General features: G+C 59.6%; 1 protein-coding gene across 2 annotated transcripts; it reads right to left on the bottom strand.

Annotated features, from left to right (window-relative positions):
* Position 1: 1 nt before the first annotated feature.
* SART1 (spliceosome associated factor 1, recruiter of U4/U6.U5 tri-snRNP) lies at positions 2-19,921 on the bottom strand. 2 transcript variants are annotated; one of them, XM_085563487.1, is made up of 20 exons: positions 19,583-19,914; positions 19,068-19,119; positions 18,933-18,988; positions 18,194-18,320; positions 17,314-17,419; positions 16,500-16,577; positions 16,312-16,411; positions 14,125-14,264; positions 12,255-12,449; positions 10,553-10,674; positions 9,607-9,755; positions 8,603-8,733; positions 7,641-7,805; positions 6,236-6,349; positions 4,931-5,018; positions 4,141-4,231; positions 2,884-3,019; positions 1,695-1,784; positions 995-1,116; positions 2-240 (listed from the first exon to the last, which is right to left on the bottom strand). In XM_085563487.1, the coding sequence occupies exons 1-20, from the start codon at positions 19,890-19,892 to the stop codon at positions 222-224; spliced, it is 2,391 nt and encodes a 796-aa protein (XP_085419613.1). In that variant the 5' UTR covers positions 19,893-19,914; the 3' UTR covers positions 2-221. The 2 variants fall into 2 exon arrangements, with proteins under 2 accessions (XP_085419613.1, XP_085419614.1); XM_085563488.1 differs by lacking the exons at positions 2-240; positions 995-1,116; positions 1,695-1,784; positions 2,884-3,019 and adding an exon at positions 3,440-3,609 and having other exon boundaries at positions 19,583-19,921.
* Between the last annotated feature and the right edge of the window lie 29 nt (positions 19,922-19,950).

Raw genomic sequence — 19,950 nt, 5'->3', positions numbered from 1 at the left:
GTGACTCCCGGAGGTTTATTGTCCCCAGGGGCGGGGAGGGGGGACAGGGCTGTCCCCAGGGGTGTCCCCAGGGCTGTCCCAGTTCCAGAGGTGTCCCCAGAGTGTCCCCAGGGCTCCAGGGGTGTCCTGAAGTGTCCCCAAAGTGTCCCCAGGGTGTCCGGCAATGGCCCGAAGGTGTCCCCGGGATGTCACAGGTTGTCCCCAAGTGTCCCCCGTGCCCCTCACTTGGTGATGGTGTTCCTGGAAGGAAAAGAGGGGTCAGTGACCCAGTGCTCCATCCCAGTGCTCCCAGTCCATCCCAGTCCTTCCCCAATCCATCCCAGTTCCTCCCAGTCCATCCCAGTTCCCTCTCAGTTCTTCCCAGTCCTTCCCCAGTCCATCCCAGTTCCTCCCAATTCCTCCCAGTTCCCTCCCAGCCCCTCCCCAGTTCCCTCCCAATCCCCTCCCAGTTCCTCCCAGTCCCCTTTCAGTCTACCCCAATCCCCCCAGTCCGTCCCAGTCCATCCCAGTTCCCTCCCAGCCCCTCCCCAGTCCATCCCAGTTCCTCCAGTTCCCTCCCAATCCTCTCCCAGCCCCCCCAGTTCCATCCCAGTGCCCCCCAGTCCCTCCCAGTTCTGTTCCAGTCCATCCCAGTTCCCTCCCAGCCCCTCCCCAGTTCCATCCCAGTGCCCCCAGTTCCATCCCAATCCCCCCCAGTTCCATCCCAGTTCCCCCAGTTCCATCCCAGTCCCCCCCAGTTCCATCCCAGTTCCCCCAGTTCCATCCCAGTGCCCCCCAGTCCCTCCCAGTGCTCCCAGTCCCTCCCAGTTCCATCCCAGTCCCCCCCAGTCCCATCCCAATCTCTCCCAGTTCCCTCCCAGCCCCTCCCCAGTTCCATCCCAGTGCCCCCAGTTCCATCCCAATCCCCCCCAGTTCCATCCCAGTCCCTCCCAGTCCCCCCAGTTCCATCCCAGTGCCCCCCAGTCCCTCCCAGTGCTCCCAGTTTGGCGCTCACGCGTTCATGCTCTTGCCGGAGCCGCTCAGGACGATGTACGGCGTCTTCTGCGCCCGCTGCTTCTCCTGCAGCAGCGCCACCGTGCCCAGGGGGGTGTCGCTGGAGCTCATCTTCTTCAGCAGCTGCACCCCAAAAACGGGGGGGAACCCCCAAATCAGGGCCACCCCAAAATCCCCGGGAATGCCCCCAAAAAAACCCGCAAGAATTCCCCAAATCGCAAAGGGAACCCCCCCGGGTTTTCGGGGCTGCCATCCCCAGGGGGACACTGGGGTTCCCCTTCTTTGGTGGCTGCACCCCAAAAATTAGGAGGACCCCAAAAACTTTGGGAATTCCCAAAAAAAATCTTGGGGAAAAAAATCCCAAAATCCCAAGGGAACCCCCTTGATCGCATTCCCAGGGTATCGCCCCAAAACCACGGGGAGACCCCAAAATTGGGGTTCGAGGTCCCCAGATTGGGCTGGAATTCTCCAGTGGAGCTGGGGGGACCCCAAAAGCCTCCAGGGGACCCCAAAATCAGGCTGGAGGATCCCAAAATTTGGGCCAACGACCTCAAAAACATCCCCGGAACTCCAAAATCGGGGTCAAAACCTTCAGCAGCACCACCAGACCCCAAAATTGGAGTGGAGACCCCAATGGGAGGAGAGGGACGGTCCCAAAAATCCCCCAAAACTGCCCCAAATCCCCCCAAAATCCCCCTCACCGCCTCCTCATCCAACTTCTTCATCCTCCTCTCCGTCTTCATCTTCCCCGAGCCCTTCCCGTGGAAGCGATGGGAGAGCTGCCGGAAGGCCTGGGGACATCGGGGACATCAGGGACATTGGGGACATTGAGGGGACATCGGGGACATCGGGGATACTGGGGACATTGGGGACATTGAGGGGACATCGGGGACATCGGGGACATTGAGGGGACATCGGGGACATTGGGGGCATTGGGGACATTGGGGGCATCGGGGACATTGGGGACACTGGGGGCATTGAGGGGACACTGGGGACATCAGGGACATTGGGGACATTGGGGACACTGGGGACACTGGGGACACCGGGGACATCGGGGACATTGAGGGGACATCGGGGACATTGAGGGGACACTGGGGGCATTGGGGACATTGGGGACACTGGGGACATTGGGGACATTGAGGGGACATCGGGGACACTGGGGACATTGAGGACATCGGGGACATCGGGGACATTGAGGGGACACTGGGGACATTGAGGGGACACTGGGGGCATTGGGGACATTGGGGACACTTGGGGGCATTGAGGGCTTGGGGACATTGGGGACATTTGGGGGACACTGAGGACGTTAGGGCACATTAAGGGACACTGGAGGGGGTTTGGGGACACCAGGGGTGATGTGGGAGACTTTGGGGTAACCAGGAGGTTTGGGGACATTTTGGGGTCAGGGGACAGCAGGGGACACTGTGGGGTGGTAGGGACACTCTGAGGAGTGTTGGGGACACCATGGGGTGTTTTGGGGACACCATGGGGATGCTGGGGACACTGTGGAGGTGTTTGGGACACCGTGGGGAGTTTTGGGAACACTCTGGGGGGTTTTGGGGACACTCTGGGGGTGCTGGGGACACTCTGGAGGTGTTCGGGACACTCTGGGGAGTTTTGGGGACACTGGGGTGTTTTGGGGACACTCTGGGGGGTTTTGGGGACACTGGAGGTGTTTGGGACACTCTGGAGGTGTTGGGGACACTCTGGGGTGTTCTGGGGACACTCTGGGAGTTTTGGGGACACTCGGGGTGCTGGGGACACTCTGGAGGTGTTCGGGACACTCTGGGGAGTTTTGGGGACACTGAGAAGTTTTGGGGACACTCTGGGGTGTTCTGGGGACACTCTGGGAGTTTTGGGGACACTCTGGGAGTTTTGGGGACACGCCACCTCTTTGGGGGTGAGCTTGCGGCCGGTCTCGTCCACGTACTCGATCTTGACGTCGGGCCGGTAGCCGTCCTTCTCCTTGAAATCCTGCGTGAAGCCCCGGAACTCCTCCCGGCGGCTGTACTTGTCATCGATGGCCCTGGGGACACGGGACAGTGTTGGGGACATTGGGGACATCATTGGGGACATTGGGGACATCACTGGGTACAGCTCCTGGCGGCTGTACTTGTCATCGATGGCCCTGAGGACATGGGGACAGTGCTGGGGACATTGGGGACATCATTGGGGACATCACTGGGGTACAGCTCCTGGCGGCTGTACTTGTCATCGATGGCCCTGAGGACATGGGGACAGTGCTGGGGACATTGGGGACATCATTGGGGACATTGGGGACATCACTGGGGTACAGCTCCTGGCGGCTGGACTGGTCATCGATGGCCTTGGGGACACGGGACATTGTTGGGGACATCGTTGGGACATTGGGGACATCACTGGGGTACAGCTCCTGGCAGCTGGACTGGTCATGGATGGCCCTGGGGACACTGGGGACACAACTGGGGACATTGGGGACATCACTGGGGACATTGGGGACATCACTGGGTACAGCTCCTGGTGGCTGTACTGGTCATTGATGGCCCTGGGGACACGGGGACATTGTTGGGGACATTGGGGATATCATTGGGGACACTGGGGACCTGCTCCTGGCAGCTGGACTTGTCATCGATGGCCCTGGGGACACTGGGGACACAATTGGGGACATCACTGGGGTACAGCTCCTGGTGGCTGTACTGGTCATTGATGGCCCTGGGGACACTGGGGATAACGGGGACATTGGGGGGCTCAGGGTGACAGAGCAGGTGACACGAGGGATGACACAGGTGACACCCAGGTGACATTGAGGTGACACTGAGGTGACACCGAGGGGACACTCACATCTTGTCCTCGATGCAGCACACGGCCGAGGGCAGGGATGGGGGGGATGGAGGTTTGTGGGGGTGACACCGAGGGGACACCGAGGTGACACAGGGGACATAGTGACACCGAGGTGACACCGAGGGGACACCGAGGTGACACAGGGGACACTCACATCTTGTCCTCGATGCAGCACACGGCCGAGGGCAGGGATGGGGGGGATGGAGGTTTGTGGGGGTGACACCGAGGGGACACCGAGGTGACACAGGTGCCACAGGTGACACTGAGGTGACACAGGTGCCACAGGTGACACCGAGGGGACACTGAGGTGACACAGGGGACACTCACATCTTGTCCTCGATGCAGTACACGGCCGAGGGCAGGGATTTGTTCGGGGCTTTCACTCGCGCCACTTTCTGCACCGTGGTCTCCAACAGCCCTGGGGACACCGGGGGGACACGGGGGGGATGTGAGACCCCACAGCGACCCCCAAACCTCACAGGGAACCCCAAAACCTCACAGCAATCCCCAAAACTTCACAGCAACCCCCAAAACTTCACAGCGACCCCCAAAACCTCACAGCGACCCCCGAAACCTCACAGTGATCCCCAAAACCTCACAGCAACCCCCAAAACCTCACAGCAACCCCCAAAACTTCATAGTGACCCCCAAAACCCCACAGTGATCCCCAAAACCCCACAGTGACCCCCAAAACCCCCTCCAACAGACCCCAAACCCCCATCATGACCCCAAATCCCCCGTACAAACCCTAATCCCACAAAGAGGATCCCAACCCCCCCCCCCAAAAAACCCCAAACCCCTCAAACCCCCCACAGACCCCAAACCCCTCAAAAAGGACCCCAAACCCCCTTTCAAAGAGTCCAAACCCCCCAAAAGAATCCCCAAACCCCCCCAAAACCCTCCTGAGGACCCCAAACCCCGCTGTAAGAACCCCAAACTCCCCCAACGGACCCCAAACCCTACTGGGAGTACCCCAAAACCCCCATAATGACCCCAAACCCCTCCAAGCCCCCTCAGACAGACCCCAAACCCCCCATAGGGACCCCAAAACCCTCATAGGGACCCCAAACCCCACCGGAAGGACCCCAAAAGCCCCAAATTTCCCCCAAATCCTGACCTTTGTTCTGGCACAGCAGCAGCGCCGCCGCCAGGCCCCGGTTCACGATGGGCTCCTCGTCCAGGATCGTGGTGGACGAGGCTGAAAACTAAAAAAAAAGGGGGGTCAGGGGGCACCCCAAAATCGGGGAGCCCCAAAACAACCCCCCAGGGTCCCTAAATGGGAGTTTGGGGTGGTTGGGTTTGGGGTGAGCCAGTTTTGGGGTGCCTCTTTTATGGGATCTCCCAATTTTCGGGTCTCACTTTTTGGGGCTCCTTGGGTTTTTTTTTTAGGGGTTTGTGGCCCCTAAATTTTGGGGTTTTTCCCTGATTTTGGGGTTTTCCCCCACACTTTGGGATCCCTCATTTATGAGTTTTCCCCATTTTGGGATCCCATTTTTATCCTCCTCTCCTTGTTTTAAAAGATTCCATTTTTTTCCCCAAATCTTAAGCTCTCTCCCATTTTTGGGGTCCCTTATCCTATTTTCAGGGTCCCCAAACCCATTCTCAGGGTGCTTCCCCCATTTCTGAGGTCACCCAGCCCATTTTTGGGGTGCCCATCCCATTTTCAGGGTTCCCCATCCTGTTTTTGGGGTCCACCAGCCCATTTTAGGGTGTTTCTCCCCATTTTTGGGGACCCCTAGCCCATTTAAGGGTGTTTCTCTCTGTTTCTGGGCTCCCCCATCCCATTTTTGGGGTTCCTATCCCATTTTTGGGGTTCCTATCCCATTTTTAGTGTCTCCTGTCCCATTTCTGGGTCCCCCAGCCTGTTTTTGGGGTCCCCCAACCCGTTTTCGGGTTGTTTCCCTCCATTTTTGAGGTGTTTCTCTCCATTTTTGGGGTGTTTTGCCCCATTTCTGGTGTCCCCCAGCCCGTTTTCGGGGTGTTTCTTCCCATTTTTGGGGTCTCCCATCCCTTTTTTGGGGTATTTCTCCCCATTTGGGGTCCCTCATCCCATTTTTGAGGTGTTTTTCCCCATTTTCGGGGTCCCCCAGCCCATTTTTGAGGTGTTTCTCTCCATTTTCGGGTCTCCCAGCCCATTTTTGAGGTGTTTCTCCCCATTTTCCGCGTCTCCCAGCCCATTTTTGAGGTGTTTCTCCCCATTTTCGGGATCCCCCAGCCCATTTTTGAGTTGTTTCTCTCCATTTTCGGGGTCCCCCAGCCCATTTTTGAGGTGTTTCTCTCAATTTTTGGGGTCTCCCAGCCCATTTTTGAGATGTTTCTCCCCATTTTCGGGGTCCCCCAGCCCATTTTTGAGGTGTTACTCCCCATTTTTGGGGTCCCCCAGCCCATTTTCGGGGTGTCTGCCCCGTTTCCAGCCCCTCACGTCCTGGTGCTGCCGCTCCTCTGCCAGGTTCACGCTGCTCCACCCCACGTTCTCCTCCCCCTCCGAGTCCGGCGGCTCCGGGGGCGACGCCGGGCGGCCAGCCCGCTCCAGGGCCTGGGGACACGGGGACGTTGGGGACAGCAGGGACATTGGGGACATTGGGGACATTGGGGACAGCAGGGACATTGGGGACATTGGGGACAGCAGGGACATTGGGGACATCAGGGGACATTGGGGACATCAGGGGACATTGGGGACATCAGGGACATTTGGGACATTGGGGACAGCAGGGACATTGGGGACATTGGGGACATCAGGGACACTGGGGACAGCAGGGGACATTGGGGACATTGGGGACAGCAGGGACATCAGGGGACATTGGGGACAGCAGGGACACCAGGGACATTGGGGACATTGGGGATGTTGGGGGACATGGGGACATTGGGGACAGCAGGGACAGCAGGGACATTTGGGACATTGGGGACAGCAGGGACATTGGGGACATGAGGACAGCAGGGGACACGGACGTTGGGGACAGCAGAGGCACCAGGGGATGTTGGGGACAGCAGGGACATTGGGGACATCAGGGGACACAGGGGACATTGGGGATGTTGGGGACATTGGGGGACATGGGGACGTTGGGGACATCAGGGGGGATTGGGGACATTGGGGACAGCAGGGGACATGGAGAGGACAAATATGGGGAGAACAAATCCCATCCAAACCACCCCCAAATCCCTCCCAAACTCCACCAAATCCCCTCAAAACTGCCCCAAATCCCCCTAAAACTGCCCCAAACCCCCTCCATGCCCTCCAATCCTCCCCAAATTCCCCTAAAACTGCCCCAAATTCCCCTAAAACTGCCCCAAATCCCCCTCCAACCCCCCAAACACCCTCCAATTCCCCAAATCCCCCCCAAACCTCCCCAAATCCCCCCAAAACTGCCCCAAATCCCCCCAAAACATCCCCAGAGCCCCCAAAACTGCCCCAAGTCCCCCATAAACTGCCCCAAATCCCCCCAAAACTGCCCCAAACCCCCTCCAACCCCCCCCAAACACCCTCCAACTCCCCAAATCCCCCCAGAAATCCCCCCAAATCCCCCCAAATGCCCTCCAACCTCCCCAAATCCCCCCCAAACTGCCCCAAATCCCCCCCAAACTGCCCCAAATCCCCCCCAAACCTCCCCAAATCCCCCCCAAACTGCCCCAAGTCCCCCCCAAACCCCCCTCCAACCTCCCCAAATCCCCCCCAATCCCCCCCAAACTGCCCCAAACCCCCCCCAACTGCCCCCAATCCCCCCCAAACCGCCCCCAATCCCCCCCAAATCCCCCCAAACCTCCCCAAATCCCCCCCAAATCCTCCCCCAATCCCCCCAAATCCCCCCCAGAGCCCCCCCGGGCCCGACCATGAGCTCGTCGTGCTCCTCGCGGTTCCCGGCCAGGCCGTAGGTGGGGATCTCGCCCAGCGTCCGGCAGAACTCCGAGGTGGCGTTGAAGACGATGCTGCCCCCCCCCCGGGGGTCCGGCCCCCCCGGGACCCCCCCGGAGCCCCCCCGGAGCAGCTCCAGCACCTGCCAAAAGTGGGGGGTCAGCGGGGACCCCCAAATTGGGGGTTATTCCCCCCCCCACCGCCTTTTGAGCGGGGGTCTCCGTAGGGTTTTGGGGGAGGGCGTTGGGATTTGAGGAGGTTTCGGGGGTTCCTTGGGGGAGATTTTGGGATTGGGGGTCCCACAAGGAGGTTTTGGGGGTGCCACGGGTAGTTTTGGGGTGATTAATGGAGGAATTAGTGGAGATATGGAGGAATTTGGGGGGATCTGGGGCTGATTTGAGAGGGGATTTAGGGATCTTGGGGGGGACTTAAGGGAATTTGGGGTGGTTTTGGGGGTCTTTGGGAGAGGTTTTGGGATTTGGGGTTCCACAAGGAGGTTTTGGAGGCGCCCCGAGAAGTCTGGAGGGATTTAAGGGGGGGTTGGAGGGGATTTGGGGCAGTTTGGGAGAGTTTTGGGGCAGTTTGCAGAAGATTTTGGGGGGATTTTAGGGTTGCTGGAGAGGGCAAGTTCGGAGATCCTCAGAGAGATTTTAGGGTCACCATAAACAGTTTTTGGGGTGTTAAATGGGAGCTTTTTACGGTGTTGTGGAGAGGGGGTTTTGAGGGGTTTTTGAGGGGGCTTTTAGGGGTTTTTTGGTAGGATTTTAGGGAGCTTCTGGGGGAGTTTCTGGGAGGTTTTCGGGGGGATTTTGAGGGGGTTTTGTGAGACTTCTGGAGGTTTTTTGTGGGGGGATTTTGGTGAGGTTTTGGGGTGTTTTTTGAGGGGTTTCTGGGAGTTTCTCAGGGGGATTTTGAGGGATTTTTTGGGGGGGTTCTTACCTTCTCTCCCCCTCCCTCGCGCAGCTCCCGCAGCTGCCGCAGGCGCCGGCCCCGCTCCAGCTGCTGCTGCAGCTCCTGCTCAGCCTCATCCTCCTCCAGGGCTGGGGGGGTCCCAGGGGGGGCAACCTCATCTGGGGGGACAATCGGGGTCAGGGGAACCCCAAAATCCCAGAAAACCCCCCCAAAAAATCCCCAAATCCTGCGCAAAATCCCGAAAAACGCTCCCAAGTTCCCCAAGTTCCTGCTTAGCCTCGTCGTCCTACAGGGCTGGGGGGGTTCTGGTGGGGGTGGCCTCGTCTGGGGGGACAATCAAGGTCAGGAGACCCCAAAATCCCAGAAAATCCCCCCAAAAAATCCCTAAAACCACCCCAAATTTGCCCACAAAATCCCTAAAAACACTCCCAAATCCCCCAAGCTCCTGCTTGGCCTCATCCTCCTCCAGGGCCAGGGGGGTCCTGGGGGGGCAGCCTCATCTGGGGGGACAATCAGGGTCAGGGGACCCCAAAATCCCAGAAAACGACCCCAAAAATCCCTAAAACCACCCACAAATAACCCTGGCTCCTGCTCAACCTCATCCTCCTGCAGGGCCAGGGGGATCCCGGCTCCTTGGGATGGGCACAGGGGAACCAAATTCCATAAAAACCCTAAAATCCCCTAAAATCTCCCAAAATTCCCCTAAATCCCTCAAAATCCACTCTAACTCCCCACCCAAATCTCCCTAAATCCCTCAAAATCTCCTCTAAAAGGCCCCCAAAATCCCTTCCAATCCCCCTAAAATCCTCTAAAATCCACCCCAAATCCCCCAAATCTCCTAAATCCCCCCCCAAATCCCCATAATCCCTCAAAATCTCCTCTAAAAGGCCCCCAAAATCCCTTCCAATCCCCCTAAAATCCTCTAAAATCCACCCCAAATCCCCCAAATCTCCTAAATCCCCCCCCCAGATCCCCTAAATCTCCTAAATCCCCCCCCAAATCCCCAAAAATCCCCCAAATCCCGCTCCCACCGTCGCTGCTGATGTCCATGTTCTCCGTGCGGGTGTCGTCCGAGGGCAGCGGGGCCTGGGGGGTCCCCTCGGGGGGCTCGGGGGCGTTTTCGGGGTCCCCCCCGGCCCCCTCCTCATCCTCCTGCACCCGCCGGCCTCGGCCCCGCGACCTGGGGGGGGTTTGGGGGAACTGAACCCCAAAAATGATACCCAGGATCCCTCCCAAATCCCCCCAGGAACCCTCAAATCCTGCCCAGAATACCCCAAAATCCTCCCCAGGACCCCCCCAAAATCCTCCCCAGGAAGCCCCCAAAATCCTCCCCAGGACCTCTCAAATCCCCCCCAACAACACCCCAAAATCCTGCCCAGAATAGCCCAAAATCCTCCCCAGGACCCCCCCAAAATCCTCCCCAGGACCTCTCAAATCCTCCCCAGAACACCCCAAAATCCTCACCAGGAAGCCCCCAAAATCCTCCCCAGAACTCCCCCAAATCCCCCCCAGAACACCCCAAAATCCTCCCCAGGATCCCCCAAATCCCCCCCAGAACACCCCAAAATCCTCCCCAGAACTCCCCCAAATCCCCCCCAGAACACCCCAAAATCCTCCCCAGGATCCCCCAAATCCTCCCCAGAACACCCCAAAATCCCTCCCCAAGGACCTTCCCAATCCTCCCCAGGATCCCCCAAACCCCTCCAGGTACCCCCAAATCCCTCCAAGAACCCCCTAAACCCTCCCAGAACACCCCAAATTCCCCAGGACCCCCAAAATCCCCAGGACCCCCCCCCAAAATCCCCCCAGGGACTTTCCAAATCCTCCCCAGGATGCCTCCAACTCCCTCCAGGAACCCTAAAATCCCCCCCCAGAACACCCCAAAATCCCCTCAGGACCCCCCCAAAATCCCCCTCCAGCCCTTTTAGGACCCTCCCCCCACCCCCAGGACCCCCCAAATTTGCCCCCCGGCCCCACCTGGAGCCGAAGTCGCCCTGGGTGTCCCCCGGGGCCGTGGCCAGGAGGTCGTCGGCCCTCAGGGGTTTCTCCTTCTTGCGCAGTTTCCGCACCCGGCGCCGCGTCTTGCGGAACGTCACCGCCTGGGGAGCCCCGGATCACCCCCAAAAATCAACCCTAAATCCTCCCCGGGACCCCAAAATCCTCCCCAGGATTCCAAATCCCCCCGTGAATTACCTCAAAATCCTCGCCACAGACTTCAAATCCCTACCAAGTTACCCCGAATCGCCCCAAAATTACCCCCGAATCCCTTCCCAAATCCCCCCCCCCCAATGACCTCAAATCCCACCCAAACCCCCCCAATGATCCCAAATTACCCCAAATCCCTCTCAGGACCTCAAATCCACCCCAGTGACCCCAAAACGCCCCCAAATCCCCCCCAATGACCCCAAATCCCCTCATATCTCCCATATCCCTCCCAATGACCCCAAATTACCCCAAATGCCCCCCCCAAATCCCCCCAATGACCCCCAAGCCCCCCCAAATCCCCCCAAAGACCCCAAATCCCTCCCAGGACCTCAAATCCCCACCAGTGACCCCAAATTATCCCAAAGACCCCAAAACCCCCCCAAATCCCCTCAAATCCCCCAAATCCTCTCCAACGACCCCAAAGCCCCCCCAAATCCCCCCAAGGACCCCAAATCCCCTCCAAAGACCCCAAAACCCCCGCAATGACCCCAAAACGCCCCCAAATCCCCCCCGAGGACCCCAAATCCCCTCCAACGACCCCATAGTCCCCCCCATATCCCCAAATCCCCCCAATGACCCCAAATTCCCCCAAATCACCCCAATGACCCCAGACCCCCTCAAATCCCCCAAATCCCCTCCAACGACCCCAAAGCCCCCCCCCAGATCCCCTCAATGACCCCAAATCCCCCCAAAGACCCCAAAACGCCCCCAAATACCCCCAATGATCCCAAATCCCCCCAAGGACCCCAGACCCCCTCAAATCCCCCAAATCCCCCCCAGTGACCCCAAATCCCCCCAAAGACTCCAAAACCCCCCCAAATGCCCCCCAAAATCCCTCCCAGTGACCCCAAATCCCCTCCAACGACCCCAAACCCCCCCAATGACCCCAAATCCTCTCAAATCCCCCAAATCCCCCCCAGTGACCCCAAATCCCCCCCAAATCCCCCCCCAGTGACCCCAAATCCCCCTAAATCCCCCCCCAGTGACCCCAAATCCCCCCAAATCCCCCCTCAGTGACCCCAAATCCCCCCAAATCCCCCCCCAGTGACCCCAAATCCCCCCCCAGTGACCCCAAATCCCCCCCCAGTGACCCCAAATCCCCACAATGACCCCAAATCCCCCCCAGTGACCCCAAATCCCCCCAAATCCCCCCAAGGACCCCAAATCCCCTCAAATTCCCCAAATCCCCTCCAACGACCCCAAAGCCCCCCCAAATCCCCCCCCAGTGACCCCAAATCCCCCCAAATCCCCCCCCAGTGACCCCAAATCCCCCCAAATCCCCCCAATGACCCCAAATCCTCTCAAATCCCCCAAATCCCCTCCAACGACCCCAAAGCCCCCCCAAATCCCCCCCAGTGACCCCAAATCCCCGCAATGACCCCAAATCCCCCCCAGTGACCCCAAATCCCCCCAAATCCCCCCCAGTGACCCCAAACCCCCCCAAACCCCCCCAAACCCCCCCAAGCCCCCTGACCATCTCCTCGGCGCTCAGGTACTCGCTGGCCAGGCGGGGGAGGGGCAGCTGCAGGCTCTGGGGGGCGGGGCCGGCCGGGGGGAGGGGTCCGGGCCGGGGGTCCCCCCCCGCGTCCTGCGTCCCCCCCGGGCCCAGGCGGAACGAGGGGCGCGGCGCCGGCTCGTCGTACTGCGGCAGCAGCGCCGGCGGCGCGGCCTGCGCGGGAATCGCCGCGTCACGACAGCGGCCGCGCGGCGCGGGTGACGCGACGCGACAGCGGGTGACACATCGCGGTATCGGGTGACACGTCACGACAGCGGGTGACACGGCACGACAGCGGCCGTGCGGCGCGGGTGACGCGTCACGGCAGCGGGTGACACGGCACGACAGCGGGTGACGCGGCGCAGGACTGGGTGACACATCACGACAGCGGGTGACACGTCGCGGTATCGGGTGACACGTCACGACAGCGGGTGACACGACGCGGGACCGGGTGACGCGGCACGGGACCGGGTGACACGTCACGACAACGGGTGACACGTCACGACAACAGGCCACGTGGTGCGGGACTGGGTGACGCGGCACGACAGCGGGTGACACGTCACGGGACCGGGTGACACGTCATGACAGCGGGTGACGCGGCGCGGGACCGGGTGACACGGCACGACAGTGGGTGACATGTCGCGGTATCGGGTGACACGTCACGACAGTGGGCACGCAGCGCGGGACCGGGTGACACGTCACAACAGCGGGCCACGCGTCATGGTACCGGGTGACACGTCACGATAACAGGCCACACAGCGCGGGACCGGGTGACACGACGCGAAATCAAGTGACGTATTGCGATATGGAGCGACACGTCACGACAGCGGGCCACGCGTCATGGTACCGGGTGACACGTCATGATAACGGGCCACGCGTCGCGGCACCGGGTGATGTGTCACGGTATCGAGTGACGTGTCGTGATATCGAGTGACGCGACGCGAAATCGAGTGACGTATTGCAATATGGAGTGACACGTCACGATAGCAGGCGACGCATCGCGGTACTGGGTGATATGTCAAGGGATCGAGTGATGTGTTGTGATATCGAGTGACGTGTCGTGATATCGAATGACACGTCGAGGTATCGAGTGATGTGTCGTGATATCGAGTGACGTGTTGTGATAACAAATGACATGTGATATCGAGTGATACCGCATGATATCGAGTGACGTGTCGCGATATCAAATGACATGTCGAGGTATCGAGTGACACGTCGCGATATTGAATGACACCTCACAATATCGTGTGACACGTTGTGATATTGAGCGACGCGACGCGGTATTGAGTGACACGTTGTCATATCAAGTGACGTGTTGTGATATCAAGCGACATGCTGCGGTATCGAGTGATACCTCACGATATCGAGTGACATGTGATATCGAGTGACGCGACGCGATATCGAGTGACGTGTTGCGATATCAAGCGATGTATCGTGACATTGAGTGACGTGTTGTGATATTGAGCAACGCATCACGATAGCGAGTGACGCATCGCAATGTCAAGGGACGCGTTGTGATACCAAGTGACGTGTCACGATATCGAGTGATGTATCGCGACATCGAGTGACGTGTCACGATATCGAGTGATGTGTCGCGACATCGAGTGACGTGTCACGATATCGAGTGACGTGTCGCAATATCTAGTGATATGTCGCGATATCAAGTGACGTGTCGCGATACCGGGCCGCGTACTGTGACGCCGACTGATACATCGCGATACCCAACGACGTATCGTCCTACCGAACGATATATCGTGATATCGAGCGACAAACCGCGATATCGAGCCGCATGGCGCAGTATCGACCGATATATCGCGATTGGCATGTCGCGATACCCCGCGCCGGGTACCTGGGAGCCGGGCGCGGGCTCCTGCTCTCCGTAGGGGTCGTAGTTGGGGCGGCGCCGCCGCTGCTCCTGCTCCTCCTGCGCCCGCGCCGCCGCCGCCAGCGCCACCTGCTCCAGCACGTCCTCACCGGCCTCCAGCACCCCTGCCAGCCACGGGACACGGGACACACGGGGACACGGGACAGACCGGGGACATGGGGACACGGGACAGACGGGGGACACGGGGACACGGGACAGACGGGGACACGGGGACAGACAGGGGACACGGGACAGACCGGGGACACGGGGACAGACGGGGACACGGGACAGACGGGGGACACGGGACAGACGGGGACACGGGGACAGCCAGGGGACAAGGGACAGACGGGGGACACGGGACAGACGGGGGACACGGGACAGATGGGGGACACGGGACAGACGGGGGACACGGGACAGACGGGGGACACGGGGATACGGGGGACACGGGGATACGGGGGACACGGGACAGACAGGGGACAGACGGGGGACACGGGACAGACGGGGGACACGGGGACAGACGGGGGACACGGGACAGACGGGGGACACGGGGACAGACGGGGGACACGGGGACAGACGGGGGACACGGGGACACGGGACAAACGGGGGACACGGGACAGACCGGGGACACGGGGACAGACGGGGGACACGGGACAGACGGGGGACACGGGGACAGCCGGGGGACACGGGACAGACGGGGGACACGGGGACAGACGGGTGACACGGGACAGACAGGGGACACGGGACAGACGGGGGACACGGGACAGACGGGGGACACGGGGACAGACGGGGGACACGGGACAGACAAGGGACACGGGACAGACGGGGAACATGGGGACAGACGGGGGACATGGGGACAGACAGGGGACAGACAGAGAACACAGGGACAGCCAGGGGACACGGGGACATGGGGACAAACAGGGGACACGGGGACAGCCAGGGGACATGGAGACAGCCAGAGGACACGGGGATATGGGGACAGACGGGGGACACGGGGACAGCCAGGGGACAGCCAGAGAACACAGGGACAGCCAGGGGACACGGGGGACAGACGGGACAGACAGGGGACATGGGGACACGGGGACACAGGGACAGGGGACACATGGACAGCCAAGGGACAGCACAGGGACACAGCCAGGAGACAGGGAGGGGACAGAGAGGGGACAAAGGGGACAGTGAGAGGACATCTTGGACAAGGACAAGACGCTCCATACCCAAAGTGACCTCCCCATGGCCCCTGGGGACAGCACTGTCCCCACCGTGTCACCTGTGTCCCCACTGAGCCCTGTCCCTGTGCCACCCCAATGTCCCTGATGTCCCTACTGACCCCTGTGTCACCCCACTGTCCCCTGTCCTTGAGGATCAGCACCAGGATCTGTCCCTGTGCCACCACACTGTCCCCATGTCCCCACTGACCCCGTCCCTGTGCCACCCCAGTGTCCCTGTGCCACCCCAGTGTCCCTGTGCCACCCCAGTGTCCCCATGTCCCCACTGACCCCAGTGTCCCTGTGTCACCCCAGTGTCCCTGTGCCACCCCGATGTCCCCAGTGTCCCCATGTCCCCATTGTCCCCTGTGCCACCCCAGTGTCCCTGATGTCCCCAGTGTCCCCACTGTCCCCTGTGCCACCCCAGTGTCCCTGATGTCCCCAGTTTCCCCATGTCCCCACCGACCCCAGTGTCCCTGTGCCACCCTGATGTCCCCAGTGTCCCCATGTCCCCACCGACCCCTGCCCCTGTGCCACCCTGATGTCCCCAGTGTCCCCATGTCCCTACTGACCCTGTCCCCTGTGCCACCCCAGTGTCCCCGATGTCCCCATGTCCCCATTGTCCCCTGTGCCACCCCAGTGTCCCCATGTCCCCACTGACCCCAGTGTCCTTGTGCCACCCCAGTGTCCCTGATGTCCCCAGTGTCCCCATGTCCCCACTGACCCCGTCCCTGTGCCACCCATGTCCCCAATGTCCCCAGTGTCCCCATGTCCCCACTGACCCCAGTGCCACCCCAGTGTCCCCATGTCCCCACTGACCCCAGTGTCCCTGTGCCACCCCAGTGTCCCCATGTCCCCACCGACCCCAGTGTCCCTGTGTCACCCCAGTGTCCCCAGTGTCCCCATGTCCCCACTGACCCCAGTGTCCCTGTGCCACCCGTGTCCCCAGTGTCCCCATGTCCCCACTGACCCCTGTCCTTGAGGGTCAGCACCAGCGTTTGTCCCTCGGGGATCGAGGCCGGGTCGTGCTCCACCGTCAGCCCCTGCAGGTCCCGGGCACTGTACCGCTCCTGGGGGGGCACGGGGGGGTCACAGCCTGTCCCCAAACTGTCCCCAAACTGTCCCCAAGGTCCCCAAGCCGTCCCCAATGTCCCTCACCCTCCGGCGCCGCTGGAACTCCTCCTCCACCAAGGGGCTGACCCCGAACTCCTGGTCCATCTCCTCCAGCAGCTTGGCCTGCAAACCCCACCAGTCACACCAGTTTGGGGACACCGGGGGACACTGGGGGACACCGGGGGACACTGGGGGACACCGGGGGACACCGGGGGACACCCCCAGCCCGCTCCCGGGAGAACGGGAACCTGGGATCTTCTCATTAGGGCAAAAACGAGCTCAAAATTCCCATTTTTGGCTCAAAAAACGGCAACGATGCTCTCAAATTGTTGAGGTTTTTTGGGGATGCTCCTAAAACTTGGATTTGATCTTCGAGTGGTACCAAAATCCCAAAAAATTGAGATGGAAGCAGAATTTTGGGGTTAAAATCCGTGATTTTAGCACCACACTTGGAAAGATTTACTGCAAAAAGCAAAAATGTAAGGCCTAAAAGCATCATCTTTAACGGAGTTTTGAGAGAATATTCCTAAAAATCACCTTGAATATTCCTACAAATTGAGATAGAATCTGAATTTTAGCCCCAAAACACATTATAAAAAAAACATTTAACCCGCAAATTCTTTAGTTTTTAGGGAATTTCTGACTAAAAACTTTGGCAGCTCCACAATTTCTGAAATCCAGGGCAAAATCAGGATTTTAGGTAAGCAAACCCCACCAAAAATCCCATAAAAATCCCAATTTCTGCCGTAAAACAGCTAAAAAATGAGGTAAACACACAGTTTTTGGACTGAAATCAGGGGGATTTGGGTTTTTTTCTGGGATTTGGGGGTTTTCCTGGGATTTTGGGGTCCCTTCCCACCCTTTTTTCTGCCAGCTCCTTCTCCCTCTGGAGCGCCCGGCTGCGCTCGATCCATGCAGCCGCGTCGTCCAGCCAGGGTTCCTCCTCCCCCAGCGTCTTCACCTTCCTTTTTTGGGGCAAAAAAGGGATATTTTGGGGTTCCCAAAACGGCCTGAACCCCCAAAAATCCTCCTGGATCTCTTCTCTGCATCCCAGCGATTCCAGATTTTTCTCAATACTCCTAAAAACCTTTTCTTGCATCTAAAAATTCTACCCCAAATTCTTTTTCGTGCTCCTCACAATCTCCTAAAATATTCCCTGTGCCCCTAAAATCTCCTCCCAGATGCTTTCCAAATTCTTCATATGCCCCAAAATCCCATCCTGGCCCCCCAAAATTCCCCCTGAAAATCCCAAATCCCCCCAAACCCTCCCGGGAATTCCCCAGTTCCTCCCCAAACCCCCCAAATCCCCTCCCAGCTCCCCCAAAACTCTCCTAAACACCTCCCAAACCCCCCAATTCCTCCCAAATTCCTCTCATCCCCCCCCCAAAACCCACAAACACCCCCAAATCCTCCCTAAACACTCCCAAATCCCCCCAAAACACCCAAATTCCTCCCAAATTCCTCTCAGCCCTGCCAAAATCCCCAATAACACCCCCAATTCCTCCTAAATTCCCCCCAAAATCCCTTCATACGCTCTCCCAGGCCCCCCTTACACCCCCCAATTCTTTCTCAAACCCTCCCAAATTCCTCTCATCACCCCAAAAACCCCCAAATCCTCCCAGTTCCTCCTCAAATGCCCTTCAGCCCCCCCAGTTCCACCCCAAACACCCCCAAATCCCCCCAATTCCACCCCAAATGCCCCCTAAACCCCCCCAATTCCTCCCCAATCCCCCCCGTACCCCAGTTTCTGGTTCAGCAGCCGTTTCTCCTTGGCCGCCGCCAGCTTCTCGCGGATCTCCTCGCGCTGCCGCAGCGCCAGGGGATTGATCAGCTCGGCTGCCACCGGCTCCTCCTTGGTGCCCGCCTCTGCGCGGGCAGCGCCCCAAAACCGGCCCCAAAATCAGTGAAATCAGCCCCAAAACCAGCCCCAAAATCGGTGAAATCAGCCCCAAAATCAGCCCCAAACATCAGTGAAATCGGCCCCAAAATCAGCCCCAAAATCAGCCCCAAACATCAGTGAAATCGGCCCCAAAATCAGCGAAATCGGCCACAAAATCAGCCCCAGGGCACCCCACAATCCACCCCAAAATCAGCCCCGTAATCCACCCAAAAATCGGTGAAATCAGCCCCAAAATCGGTGAAATTGGCCCCAAAATCAGCCCCGGGCAGCGCCCCAAAATCAGTCCCAGGCACTTCACAATCCACCCCAAAATCAGCCCCATAATCCACCCCAAAACCAAGGAAATCAACCCCAAAATCAACCTCAAAACCAGCCCTGGGGCACCCCAAAATCCATCCCAAATCACCCCCCAGCAGCACCTCAGAATCAGCCCCAAAATCAGCCCCAAATCGTCCCCGGGGCACTCCACAATCACCCCAAAATCACCTCCGGGCAGCGCCCCAAAATCAGTGAAATCGGCCCCAAAACCAGCCCCAAGCACCCCAAAAATCCCCCAAATTTCCCCAAAATCCCCTCACCTTTCTTGGCCGGGCCGGTCTCCAGCGGTTTCAGTCCCAGTTTGGCCCGGAGCTTACTGGGAACAGGGAAAGGGCTCAGGGGAGGTTTGGGGTGGGGGGACCCCAATTTTGGGGGATTTGGGGTGGGGTCCTCACTTGGTTTCTTCCACGCTCAGGGAGGATTCGCCTGCTGCGGATTTAGGAGGGGCTGGAGGGGATAATTAATAAATTATTAGTAATTAATTAGAATTAGGGGAGCTGTTGTAACACTCAAAACCCCAAAATTCCCACTGAATACCCCAAAGTTCTCTTTAATCTCTCCAAATTCCCCTTTGACGCCCCAAATTTCACCTTTAACCCCCCAAAATCCCTCTGGGGTCTCCCTCATCCAAAGCTGCCCCCCCCAAACCCCCAAAATCACCCCCAGCTGCAACAACCCCCCCTCAAAATCCCACTAATTGCACCCCAAAACCTCCTCCAACCCCCGCAAATCCTCCAGCACCCCAAATCTTTGCTGTGCCCCTGAAACCCCCCCCAAAATCACCTCCAGCACCCCCGAGCCCCTCCCGATACCCCAAAATCCCCCCAAACTCCCCCTCAAATCCCTCCCCAAACCCCAAATTCCTCCCCAAAACTTCCCAGCCCCCCCCAACCTTTCCCCCCGCCCTCACCGGGCTCCTCCCGCTCCTCCTTCCTCTCCCTCTTCGCTCTCCGCTCGCTCTCGGAGCCGCCCCGGCCATGGCCGCTCCTCCCGCTCTCCTCGGTCCCTCCGCGCCGGGAGGAACCGGAGCCTCCCCCGGAGCCCCCGCGCTCGCCCCGGGAGCGGCTGCGCTTCCCGCGCCGCTCCCCGCCGCGGTGCCGGTGCTTGCGGTGCTCGCGGGGCCGCCCCGCGCTGCCGCCGCCGCCCGTCCCGGCCGCTCCCGGGGCCTCCTCGGCCGCCTCGGCCCCGCCGCGCTCCCGGTGCTTCTTCGAGGCGCCCATGGCCGCGCCGCCACTTCCGGGAGACAGCGGCACTTCCGGTGGTTGCCATGGAGACGCT

This window comes from Lonchura striata, chromosome 31, assembly GCF_050655825.1.
Source record: "Lonchura striata isolate lonStrDom1 chromosome 31, ASM5065582v1, whole genome shotgun sequence".
NCBI lineage: Eukaryota > Metazoa > Chordata > Aves > Passeriformes > Estrildidae > Lonchura > Lonchura striata.
The sequence above is the reverse complement of the archived record's forward strand: the minus strand, read 5'-3'. Positions and strand labels throughout refer to the sequence as shown.

Bases quoted from the DNA above. Each gene is read 5' to 3' on its own strand.
- SART1 (XM_085563487.1), bottom strand. From the start codon at position 19,892: ATGGGCGCCTCGAAGAAGCACCGGGAGCGCGGCGGGGCCGAGGCGGCC. The intron at 17,420-18,193 runs GTACGGGGGGGA...GCCCCAAAAAAG, and splicing joins CTGCTGAACCAGAAACTGGG to GAAGGTGAAGACGCTGGGGG. The intron at 1,785-2,883 runs GTGGCGTGTCCC...CGATGTCCCCAG, and splicing joins GCAAGCTCACCCCCAAAGAG to GCCTTCCGGCAGCTCTCCCA.